The sequence below is a fragment of the Physeter macrocephalus genome, unplaced genomic scaffold, assembly GCF_002837175.3.
Source record: "Physeter macrocephalus isolate SW-GA unplaced genomic scaffold, ASM283717v5 random_277, whole genome shotgun sequence".
Lineage (NCBI taxonomy): Eukaryota > Metazoa > Chordata > Mammalia > Artiodactyla > Physeteridae > Physeter > Physeter macrocephalus.
This window is the reverse complement of record NW_021145647.1, coordinates 19,400-31,927: the sequence shown is the minus strand read 5'-3', so window position 1 is coordinate 31,927 and position 12,528 is coordinate 19,400. Positions and strand designations below refer to the sequence as shown.

The 12,528-nt window shown below is 60.3% G+C and overlaps 1 protein-coding gene across 1 annotated transcript in view; it reads left to right on the top strand.

Annotated features, from left to right (window-relative positions):
• Window positions 1–11,612, top strand: part of LOC114485034 (brain-specific angiogenesis inhibitor 1-associated protein 2-like) — an 18,054-nt gene extending 6,442 nt beyond the window's left edge. Inside the window, exons 2-3 of the mRNA XM_028485284.1 lie at window positions 9,837–9,912; window positions 11,448–11,612. Of these exons, the coding sequence (XP_028341085.1) occupies window positions 9,837–9,912; window positions 11,448–11,575 (204 nt within the window). The 3' untranslated portion in view covers window positions 11,576–11,612. The remainder of the gene's footprint in view (window positions 1–9,836; window positions 9,913–11,447) is intronic.
• Window positions 11,613–12,528: the final 916 nt, after the last annotated feature.

The window sequence follows — 12,528 nt, the reverse complement described above, 5'->3', positions numbered from 1 at the left end:
TGTTTTTTTTTTTTTTTTTTGCGGTACGCGGGCCTCTCACTGTTGTGGCCTCTCCCTCTGCGGGGCACAGGCTCCGAACGCGCAGGCTCAGCGGCCATGGCTTCACGGGCCCAGCCGCTCCGCGGCATGTGGGATCCTCCCAGACCGGGGCGCGAACCCGGTTCCCCTGCATCGGCAGGCGGACGCGCAACCACTGCGCCACCAGGGAAGCCAGCCCCTGGACAGGTTTTTTAAAAGTCATATGTCAAAGGCACATGACATAGGGCTTCCCTGGTGACGCAGTGGTTAAGAATCCGCCTGCCAATGCAGGGGACGTGGGTTCAAGCCCTGGTCTGGGAAGATCCCACAAACCGTGGAGCAACTAAGCCTGTGAACCACAACTACTGAGCCCGCGCTCTAGAGCCTGTGAGCCACAGCTACTGAGCCCGCGTGCCTAGAGCCCGTGCTCCGCAACAAGAGAAGGCACTGCAATGAAGAGAAAAAGAAAAAGAGAAAAAGAAAAAGAGAAAGCCCGCGCCCAGCAACGAAGACCCAATGCAGCCAAAAATAAAATAAATAAAATAAATTAATAAGTTAAAAAAATAATAATAAAGACATGAAATTAATTGGTAGGGTTTTCCTAAAACCTCTTCAGATTCAGAGTCTGACTCTTCGGAGCTTTGTTTCAGCTCACAGTCATCAGAGTCAGGGTGTTGCCTGGGCCTCACCTCTGGCCGTCCAGGTGTTGGTGAAATGGGGGCTTTCCTGAGCATGGCTGTGGGATTTTCTTCTAAGCCCTCAAACCCTTGTTCTGCCACTTTTGTTGCTGGCATTTTGTTTCTTGACCAAAGAAGGTTTCCCCACAACAGCCAGGATCTCTGTTCCTTCTTCCTTGGTAAGTGGTCTGTGGATGTAATGTCCCCACTTGCCCCTGCCCAGCAGTGCCAGGAACAGTCACCAAGCAGCCCTATGCCGGGTGACGACACACATGTAACAGGTTGTGAAACGTGCTGGGATTTCACAGGTGTCTGTGCTGTGAAAGAAATCGACATCTTGACATTGGAATGGGGGTGGGAGCTTTGTGGAGGAGAGGCTGCGCCCCCCACCTCTGGGAGCTAGAATTCCATCCAGCAGGGCGTTTGCATCTCTGGGAGCCAAACATGGGCAGAGCTGACCTGCAGAGCCAAAGTGGCCTTGCTGCTTCCAGCGGGGCTATTAAAAGAAGGGGGTGTGGTAGAGCCTGCATTGGTGCTGATGTGCCCCAGGTGGAGGGGACCGGGGGTCCCTCCACACCCACTGCCCCTCTGAGCCCACTGTGGGGCGAGTCAAGCCCCTCTGCCCTCGCCAGCACCTTGGCAGGAGCAGTTGTTGTCCACACCTCTATTTATTCCCTCCTGCCCCTCCCACGAAAGGCGCATCCTTTGCAGTCCAGGGACTGATGGTTCTCAGGCTGTGGCCAGTCCTGCCCTTGGGGATCCAGGGCCTTGCTGGCCACAGGCAGGGAGGCAGCCAGGGGCTACAGTCAAGCCCCAGCAGGAGACCTGATTTCAGGCTTCTTGCATAGTCCCCGCTGGGCAGGGGACCTTGAAGTTGGGTGAAGGGGCTGGACCGTCTCACGCTCTCATTCTGGCTCTGCGCTGGGGGAGGTGCCGTGGCCGCCTGGGCTTTGCAGTTGGCTGGTAATCCTGAATCATCGTGAGGAACCTTCAGTGGGTTGCTCGGTCCAGGCACCGTGCTGGGAGTGGTGTGTGTGACCTCATTTATCTCTAAACCTGCCTCACGAGGGGCCCTGGGTGTCCCAGCGGGTGCGGGAGGCTCAGAGCCGTGAAGCAGCACCTCGCAGCCCATCCCGGGTGCCCGGCTGAGCCGGGGCTGGAGCCAGGCCTAGAGCCAGGCCTGCCTGAGCTGGGCCCTATGGCTTCAATCCTGCTTCTCTGTTTTTCCATTTGGGAGCCTTGGGGGCTTCAGCGAGGGTTTTTAGCTTCTGTGCTACCGCTTTCTCATTCGTGATTAGCTGGAACCAGAGAACCCTTCCTGGCCACAGGGAGCATCAGGTAAGTGGTGGCTCTGGTTGGTAGCTTTCAGCATGGAAAGTTCTTGGAGGAGCTGGAAGTCCGTGGAGAGGGCAGGGAGGCCCAGCCAAGGCCTCTGTTGCTGCCGTCTGATTTCCCGGGTGCTGAGTGGCCTGTGTACCCACTGGCATGACACCCTCCCCAGCTGGCTCGTCCCACCCGGCGGAGGGCGGCAGGAGGAGAAGCAGCTCCAGAGGGCTCCGGGGCTGTGTCCCTGCTTGCTCATCGAGGTTCCTCGTCCAGCGGGGAGCCCAGCCCTGTGAAACACAGGTCAGAGCCTTGTCGGGGACAAGGACAGGTCAGTGGCCCTAGAATGTTCTAACCACTTGAGCAGTAACCAGATGATAAGAGAACTGATGGTTGGGGCTTCATGGGGCAAGTGGGGATTGGCCCAGCGACTGGGTCTGCTCGGGCAGCCAGACAAAGCGCCACGGGTACTTGAACAACAGAGGTGTGTCTCATCTGAGGCCTGGAGGCCAGGATCCAGGTGTGGGCAGGGTGGTTCCTCCTGTGGTCTCTCTCCTGGGCATGTGCAGGCCACCTTCTGCCTGTGTCCTCACATGGTCTTCGCTCTAAGTGTTGTGTCCTGGTCTTTTCTTAGAAGTACACCAGTCCTGTGGGAATGGGGCCCACCCAGATGACCTCGTTTTACCTTGATTGTCTCTGTAAAGACTCCCTGCAAACACAGTTACCAGTGAGGTGCTGGGGTTAGGCCTAACACATGGGTTCTTAGGGGACGAATTCAGTCCGTGACACCCAGCAGCCGTGAGGCCCCCACCTCAAGGTGCAGTGGGCTGGTATGTGGGGGGTCGTCCTGGGTGCTGCTGTCTGAATCACAGGGACGTGTGTGTTTCTGGGTGCATGAAGGTTTTCCCTGTTCCTCAGTCAGATGGCAGCCCTCGGTTCATGACGCTGTGAGGACTTCCCCAGGAGCACACTGGTTTCACCGTGAAAGCGACTGGGGGAGCCTGGGCTCCAGCTTAGCGCTGACTCCCAGACAGAAAGCAGTGGAGAGGCACGTGCCCTGGGGCAGAGCTGAGAAGTCGGGCAGGTGTGGCAGGGCCTGGATGCTGGAAGGCGTCTGGGGCCTTGCAGGGTCCTGCCCCTCTGAAGTCGGGACTGGCCGGATGTGCCTCTGGATAGGAAGGAAGTGGCCGGGCTGGTGGGGCCCGCGTTTGGACCCTGCTGCGTGGCTCCTGGTCTGAGGGGGAGGCTCTCCCTGTGGGACAGACCCCGCCCGGGGCTCACTGGCCCCCTCCCCAACCTGAGCGCACTTGTGGCTTCCTGCCCCCAAGACCTATTCCAGGAGGGGTCAGTCGGGTTGGGGGCACCTGAGGATCCAGGTCCTGAGGGATTGCTGGGGTGGGAGGCGGGTGTCCACAGCCCCAGGAACCGGTGATGGTGCTCGGTCCCTGAAGATGGGCCTCGGGGGCTGTGGGAGCTCGGCTGCTCCTTCCTCACCTTGCATGGCCTATGCCCGTCCCCTGCAGGGGCCCAGAAAGGGCCCGCCCTCAGATCAGGACCGGGAGAGGTGGCCAGAATTTTGTCTTTTTCCTGGTGTTGCCCAGCCCGTGGCTCAGGGCCTCCTGGGCCCCCTGCCACAGGGCCGTAGGGGTGATGGGAAGGGGTACCCGCCCCTTGGTCCCTCCTCATGGGAGGCCGCCATGCTCCCTGGTGTCACTCTGGGCTCCGTGCCAAAGACATAAGTTGTCACTTTATTCTAATGTTGGCAGCTTCCCCAGAAGCTGGCGGTAGGCCAAGAACCGCCGTTTCGCAGCAGGGCCGCTTGTCAGCCTCTCACGCCCCCGGACGACCCTTTGGCCGGGCTGCCAGGCCAGCTGGAGCACCCCCTGCAGCATGAGGGCCACCTCGGCTGCCCTCCAGGCCTCTCCTCTGGCTCCCCAAAGGGCCAGCTGTGCGCCCACCACCTACCCTCGCTCGGCGGCAGGGGACTGTCCTGGGGAGCGTGGGCGCCTCGGTTCCTGGTGCTGGGTCCTGCTGCCAATGCTCTTTTGTGCGCCCTTCTTGAGAGGCTGTGGTGGGCTTGGCCTCTCTGTGCAGTGGTGGGGCCCTGGCCCTTGTCCCCACTGGAGGTGGTTGGGCTGAGAACATGCATGCCTGGGGGGCAGGGGACGGGTGCTCTTGTAGTCTGTGGGGGGCTCATGGCCCATGGGGGCGTCTCATGGAGGACGTGGGGAGGGGGGCCTAGTGCTGTTAAAGTGAAATCAGCTGGAGTTGAGCCTGCTTGGTTTGTTCTTGTTCGTTCTGGGGACTTTTCTGCAGCCGCCACCAGCTTTGAGTGTCCTATCTTCACCTCACAGGCCATTTCATTCTGGAAGCTGCTGTGTCCACTCACTTTATCAAGTGCAGACCCATTGTTATCTTCTCTCTGGCTGTAACCAAGAGAGATCCAGCGCAAGTCTGCCTCCTCCAGGAAGCCCTCCCAGCACTCACTGAACTGCTCCAGTTGGTTTTCTTCCCTTAAGAATGGTCCCCAGGACAGACGTCCCAGTTATTGTAGGGGAGCAGAGGCAGGAGTCGTGCAGAGCTGCAGTGTGAGCTGGGCCCTCTGTCCAGAGCCTCAGGTAGTCAGTGCTCCTGTGGAGGGCAGTTACAGCAGGCAAGGACAGCCTCCCTCGGAGGACGGCTGCCACCTTCCCCTGGCAGTGCCTGGACAGTGGCACCGCGTTGGATGTGGGTTGTTGGCTGCAAAGCTGGCGCCTGCTCTTCCTGCCACAGAGGTGGGATGAGAGGACAGGTGGTCAGGGGTAGTCAGGCACCAGGCCCCTGGGAGGCTGGAGGCCGTGTGTCAGGGGAGAGTGGATGAGGCAGGCACCAGGCCCCTGCCTCAGATGACCAGGTATCCTGGCATCAGCCCTTGCCCTTGCTCTGACGTTGCTGGAACGTGGCTCGTGAGGGAGCCCAGGGCAGGTGGAGTTGCTGTGTGGCACCTGGTCCTGTCCTGCCTGCCTCGGCGACCCGTCCAGAGAGCACTGAGGCCCGTGTGGAGAAAGGGACAAGCTGGGCTGTGCAGCCAGCCTGCAGTTGAAGCCGGGACTGGCTCCACCAGGACCCAGAAGGCTGGCTCTTAGCCTCCCCGAGCCTCTCTCTGTCCGTCTGTAAAATGGACAGCGGCGCCCACCACCAGTCCAGTGAAGATTCAGGGTGATGGGGTGTAAGGCCGCCCCTCCCCAGATGGCAGATAGAGCGCAGCGAGGTCTCATCCCCTGAGTTTGTTATAACAGGCGTCGACTGTGTAGGGAGGATGCAGCCTGGCTTGGCCACGACACGCGTGCACACCCACACATGCACACATACGCACGTGTGCACTGGACGCAGGCAGACACCCCACCCTGCCTTCCTTGACTGCAGGAGGGCAGGAGGGGAAGCAGGAGGCACGTCACTTCCCTGTGTCAGCAGAGAAACTTTGCTCTTTGTTTGTGGCAGCCCTGCCAGGAAAGTGCTGGAGGGGGGCTGTCGCCAGGAACCAGAGCTGTGAGGGATAAATAGGATTCGCGCGCTGGCGAATGGCAGACCCGGGGCGCGGGAGTGGGAGCAGCTGGAGCGCAGTCCCTGGACAGGGGTCCCTCTCTCCTTGTGACCCCACATTGGAGATAGGGGTGTCCTGCTGCTCCTTGTCCTCACTGGCCAGGCAGACCCGTGATCCAGGTCAATCAAAATGGGCGTCACCGCGCAGACGCTGGGATGCCCAGGTGCCGGCCAGGCAGGAAGGCCTCTGGGCTCACGGCTGCTGGGGTGCTGACACCACCGCCCCTGCAGCCAGGCCTGGCTCCTCCCATCGGCTCCTGTGGGCATGCAGGGCTGGGGGCCCGGGGTGGGGGTGGGCGGGCCAGCCCTACCGTGGAGACTTGGTTTAAGGCCTGGATTCCTGGGACTGCAGGGATGGCAGGGACATCCAGTTTTGAGACATCTCGGCAAGAGGGCCACCATGAACCGCGCCTGAGCTGGCGAGGGTCTCCGGCAGAGATCCCTCCTCTCCCTGACCTTTCTGGGGGCGCTTGTGTGGTGGGGTGGCAGGGAGGTCTTGCAGCAGCCCAGCTTCCTGAGGGCACCTCGTAGATACTGAGCCAACCAAGGAGTGATAGAAGGTGCTGAGCACAGTGCTTGGCCCACGCCCCCTGCAAGGGGGTCACACACAGGGTCGCCACGTGCCACGGCATGGCGTTTGAAGGGATTTGGTTTCATCTGCATAGCACAGGTGTCGCGTTTGGAGAAGGCGCTGGTCACCGCCCACGTTGTCGGGTCTCTGTCCTGGCTGCGGGAAAGTGGTCTCAGGATGCAGAGCCTCTCCCAGGCCCTTGAGTTTCATGACAGGCGTGAGGATGGCCTCGCGGCACAGAGAGGTGTGTGCGGGGAGGCCGCCCTCCTGGCCTGGGCTTCGTTTGCACACGCCCTTTGGCGTGTTTACTTTTCTTTGGGAAGTTTACTTCCCTTTGGGAAGTAAACAGGTCTCCCTCTTCCCGCCCTGGCATGTGCTGTGGGAGGACGTCTTGGGGTTTGCATCTCAGCTCTCTCCATCCCTCCAGTAAAGAGTCCCATGGAAAGACACCGTCGTTCCATCACTTCTGAGAAAGTATCGTGGGGCGGGTAATGTGTAGCAGAGCCCCACGGCCTCCTCCCCATGGCAACCGTGCCTCTGTTGGCTTCCGGCTTCCCCTCCCAGGGCCCCCCGGTGCGTGGAGGGGCCGCGCAGGCCCCTGGTTAGAGGAGCACTCACTCGCAGTGGGCGTGGCAGGGTCCCACTCCAGGCCTCTGATGGTGGATGTGGGCCCATCAGGGGCCTAGCACGGCCCCCTGGGTCCAAATGCCTCTGCCTGAGTCCTAGGATGGCGATGGACTCAGGCTCTGAGAGGCCCCCGGTGCCGGGGGCACCCTCCCACAGAGAAGTCCCCTGCAGAGAGGATCCCCCACCAGAGGGGCTAGGCCCTTTTTGGGCCACCAGGGTCCCTCCTGACAAGGTCGTCTTGGACCTGGCCAGTCTCTGGTGGTCACGGTTCTAGGAGATCGGTGACCTGGAGGTGGGTGGGAGCCCGCTCTCCGGCCAGGGCAGTATGTGTGAGGAGCCGGGAGGAAGAATGGCTTTTGGCCAGGGAGGGAGGGCCTCCCTGGGACACCAGCGCCACAGCATTTATGCCTCTGCCACTGCCTCCAAGCAGGCGAGTCAGCGGCACCTGTGTGACCAGGCAGTGCCCTGGCCAGGTGTCCTGGCCGACACCCCAGCGCCCCTCCTGCCCTGCCCCTCGCTCCCACATTCCTCGTGCATGAGCTCAGCAGCTGTGCTAAGGAAGCGAAACCTGGCGGCTGTCCCCGTGCGGGCGTGGGCGGGCTGCCAAGGTGACCCCCTTTGTTGGCCTGGGCGGCTGCTGGCCTATTTCCTGCTGTCGTTGAGGATGTTTGGGGCTCTAGGGAGGGAGCTGTGGAGCTTCCTCTCCTGCCCCCGGGGTGGGTGGGGGCTGCAGTCCTAGATCTCTGCAGCCCAGGTCTGCCCTCACATGCTCGCACCCCAGGGCCCTTTTCAGCCCCGTGCCCATCGCAGCAGCAAGAAATACATCTTACACTGAAACTCTGTACACACGTGCGAGCACACACACGTACGTGCGTGTGCGTGTCTGGAACACCAGACTCGGGGACAGAAGCCACCCTTACTGGGTCTACACCCTGCTTTTGGTCTATTTCCTTTGGGCAGACACATGCGCCCTCCAGCGTTTTTCTGCCCCGACGCAGGTCTGGGTGGCGTCGAGCAGCGAGGCTGAGGACTCAGCCAGCCTGTGCATGCACCCTTGGCAGACAGACCCACACTGAATTCCCCTCCACACCCTGCCCGGACGCCAGTCCCGCGTCGGCTGCCTGTTACGTGACATCCCTGCCCTGACTGCCGGGCACTCCTCGGACCGGATGCATCCAGACTTGGGTTCCGCACTGCAGAGTCGTCCCCAGACCACTGAGCTTCGTACTGCCACCTGACCCCATCATCCCACATTGCAGTGGAGCCAGCCCGATGATCCACCTTCACATCTTAGGTTTCTGAGCAGCTCTGAGGGGTCTCCCGTGTCTGTGTGGTCTCAGCTACAACCTGGGCTCCCTGGAGCCCTCAGGGGTACATTCCCTTTTGAAATGTAGTTGGATTGGCCCTCGGCCTCCCGTCCTCCTCAGGGAAAGCAGGTGTCCCTGCCACGGGCTGCGAGGCAGTAGGTTTGGGCCATTAACTGCACACTTTCTGCCTCTTCTTACCTCCCGCCACCCTTTACCCTGCTCCTGGCATCCTGTCCCTGACACCAGCAGGCCCTGGCCTCGGAGCCTTTGCATGCTCCTGCCTGCAGCCCTCCTCTCTCGACGACATGCTTCTCTTCCCTGCTGTCCCCTGAGCCGTGTCCTGCTGTCTTGTTCTCCAGGTACGGGGTCCTGCCCGGTGTGTGACGTGGGCCTGCCTTCCCTCTCGGGACTTTGTCCCATGGGGTCACTGCTGCGTCCCCCCGTGTGCCTCAGCCCCGGTGCAGCACATGGCAGGTGCCCTCCCCTTTGCCGTGTCCAGAAAGGAAGGTGCACCTGCCCTGTGGACTCAGGCATGTGTCAGGTGTACCTCCTTCCCAGGTTCCCTGCACAGTGTAGAGCAGGTGGGCGCCCAGCCCCGGATGTCAGGAGGTGGTGGCTCGGGCTCGGGGTCTCTGTTCCTCTTTGTGCTGGCACTCCAGGCCGCTCCTCAGGGTGGGCGGCAGAAGTAGTGGCTTTTTCTGGAGCCCAGATCCCACAGCCCTTCTCGGAATCCATGTGGGTCCTGCTGGCTGAGGGCCAGGAGCAGGGATGGAAGGGTGTTACCTGGGGCCGGGGCTGCCTTTGGCCTGTTGGCCGGGATGGGGCGGGCACTGCCTCTGTTCATGCAGAAGCACCTGAGACTGCGGTCTGCCCACGGGGCCAGTCGACTTCCCCTCCCTGGCGACGTTTCTCACTTACCCTGCGGAAAGATCAGACACATATCACAATAATTAACCCGAAGATGTAGGATGTGGCCGAGACGGGGTTTTCCTTAGAAGTTCCTTGCAGTGTTCTCGCTGGCTGGGGTTGGCACCCAACCGTCAGGGTACATTACCCAGTAGAGTTCACATTTGGCTGTTGTTTGTGTGCCTGTTTTTATGCCTTGTAATTAAAACATTTATTTGGCCTTCGCAGTGAAAATCTAATTTCTTCAGTCTAAGGACTAGTGGTATTGGCACCAAGACTTGAGTCCGTCAGGCGAGTGGATCCAGAGCCTGCTGGATTATTCATCGTTTGGTGTTTGCAGTCAGGCTGTGCGTTGCTCTAATCAGAGCTGACGTTTGGTAGTTGATGTGTTGAGTGAAGATCCTGGGGGGAGGGGGCTCCAGGCAGCGATGAACCTTTTGTGTGTGGCCTGCGGAGGGCCCTTCCTCGCTGACTCAGCCCTGCCAGACGGGGAATGGCACCTCAACGCAGCATATCTGAGCGTCGGATGTATGTCGGCTGCTGCCCCATGTGTCGTACGCGCGCTCACTTGTTTAATCTGCAAGGCCCCTGTGGAGCAGGTTCTGTTCTTTCCCGCCTTGTACAGGTGTCAAAACTGAGGCTTGGGAAGGTCATTTGCCCAAAAGGACATTCAGCAGGGGCAGAGCTGCGATTTGGACCCGGGGCCCGGCCATGGCTTCGTGGTCTCGACCCCGCATGTGATGCTTGTAGGATTTTCCCCTCGCCGTTCAGGCCCCCAGGCCGCCGGGTGCCTTGCCCCTGATGCTGTTCCCTGCTCTCTTCCAGACCATCATGGAGCAGTTCAACCCCAGCCTGCGGAACTTTATCGCCATGGGCAAGAACTACGAGAAGGCGCTGGCAGGTGAGGCTGTCGTCCCTGGCCCGCGGGTGCGAGTGAGGACACCTCAGTAGGTGGACAGGCCCTGGGGCCTGATGAGGGAGGGACGGCGGTGTTTCCAGAAGCACACCGTGGCAGAGTGAAGGTGTAGGTGCTGCACCACAGAGGGCCACGATGTTTAGCGCACACTGTGGACGTGGGGCCAAAAGTGGCAGGATGGTTCCAACCCTGGAGTTGGGGGGGTCGGCCTGCACATTTCAGGCCGATGGTGGTTCCTCTCCTGAAAGCATCATCCAAGGACATCTTACCCCCGGGGGCTTTCTCTCGGAGTGACGTAACTTCATTCTCAGCTCCACAGCGTCAATGGCCTAGGGTGAATCCGTCAAGGCCCGGACTGGGGTCTCCTGCTCACGTGCCCCAGCCCTTGGACACGAGGCACAGGCCTCCTTCCAGGCTCCTCCACCCCCACCTGGGCCCCCAACAAAGTTCTGTGGCGGGGGGGGGCTGGAGGTGTCCTCCCTTCCCCATTTTCCTGGACCGTCCCATAGGACAGAGCCCCTCAGCTGCCCTCGGCCTCCCCAAGGCCAGGCCCGGGCCCGCTAGGCTTTCCTTTCATCTCTTTCAAGGAGCCCACCCTGCCCAGCAGCGGACGCGCTGCAGCTGCTGGGGTGCGGAGCCCGCACACACTCCCAGACTGCAGAGCAAATTGCGTGCGCTTAATGGAAAACTACCTAAATAAAATTTGATCAAGTGTCCAGTAATAAGTCCCTAACTGGGTTCTGGAGAAAACGGATTAGAAATAGTAATTATGCTGCTGGCGGGTGCTCCCCATGGCCCTGCTCCAGAGGCGCCCTCGTCCTCCTTCCAGCGTGAAGGGCAGCTGGGGGGGGCTCTTCTGATGAAGGAGTTTGTGGGCACAGCCGGGGGCTTGAAGGGTCTCCGAGTTCCTGGAGGAAGCTCCATCCCAGGCAGAGGGCAGCGGGCAGCGGGCACCGAGTGTGGTCCCAGGAAGTCAGCAGGCCCGGCGCTTTCCGTGCCAGTCCCTTGTGAAGTCAGGTTAGAGCAGAAGTTGCCCTGGGAAGTGGCGTGAGTCCCCCCACTCCGTCCCCGTGGTGCTGCCTTTAGCCCACTTTGAGCGTGTGACTCACTCCCGCTTACAAGGCTTGCTCTGAGACCGCAGACGGGGACAGAGTCCTCAACCCAGGTTGGCTGCGGGGGGGTCTTCCTGCCGACCCACTCTGCGAGTCTCCTGCCTGGGGTTTGGCGTTTGTCTCGTCAAGACACCAGGCCTCGTGGCCGGGGTGGCACCCTGCGATTTGACTTGCATAGCTCTGGACCCAAGCGGTACACTGTGCTCTTACACAGAGAAGGAGCTCTCAGGATTGGAACGAGAGAACATCACCAAGAAAGGGGCTTAGGTCCTGCCCAGGCTGGAGCCAGCTGGGCACAGGGGAGGCGGCTGACTGGCAGGCAGGCAGGCAGGCAGGATCGCCGAGTAGGTGCTGCAGGTGTTGCTACTTCCTAGCGAGGGAAGTAACTGCCCCTTCCTCTTCTCTCAGGTGTGACGTATGCTGCCAAAGGTTATTTCGACGCCCTGGTGAAGATGGGCGAGCTGGCTAGCGAGAGCCAGGGCTCCAAAGAACTCGGTAAGACCCTTAAATGTGGCAGAGACCCCAGAAGTCCCTGAAGTCGTTGGATGTCCCCATGCCGATGTGGGACCCCGCCCTGTCCTGTGTCTGGTCCTTTGATTTGGGGTCAAGTTTTCCCTGTCCAACAAGGGAAGACTTCCTAAAATGGCAGTTGCCCTCGGAGCTGGCGAGGGCTGTGGGACACACACCCTGCTGAGAACGGGGTGCACCGGGCGCCTCCAGGTCCCCCGAGAAGGGAGGGGGGATGAGGGGACAGGCAGATCCACGTTTACAGGTGTTTGTGGCAAAACTTGAATGGCCGGCATAGGGGAGCCATGTGAAAAGTTGGACTCAGATGATGGTCTTTAATGGTGCGGGGAAAGGTTCCTGGTATAAAAATGAGCGAAAAAGGATGCAAACCCATAGCATGGTGTGACCAGATTTTGTAAAAATACAGTGGGGGCACGTTTATCTCATAATACAGGAAGAGACCCCCAGAAGCTTAACAGGTAGAATTTCTGGGATGGATTATTTTCTTTATGCTTTTACTGTGTTTTGCACATTTCCAGCATGAGCTCACGTTACTTTTATAGTCGAGGCACACTGTGAAATGGGAAGAGCTGTGGGCTCCCTTGGAGAGGCTCTCGGTTGTTGGCAGGTTTGAGGGCGTTTGTTTTCTCTGTGTGTCCATTAGTTCCAGCTCCCAGAGGTGCCTCTGTCTTATCTACGGTGCGGCCTTTAGCAGAGGCTGCCCGCTCCTGCTCGCAGCACCGCCCTTCAAACTCTTCACACCGTCCTGCCCTGGGGGTCCGGCCTGCCCGCTGCCGGGCTTTGTGGTGCCCTCTGCTCCTCCCTTGTTTGAGGACACGGTGGCCCAGCTGGCCCTGCTGTCCCGGCCCTGGGTCCACACCGTCCCCAGCAGGCCTGCCAGGTGTGTGCGCTGTGTGTCGTGACTGCCACCCTGGCAGAGTAACAGAGGCGTCCAGGTTTTCCTGAGAACAGAGAACAGTGT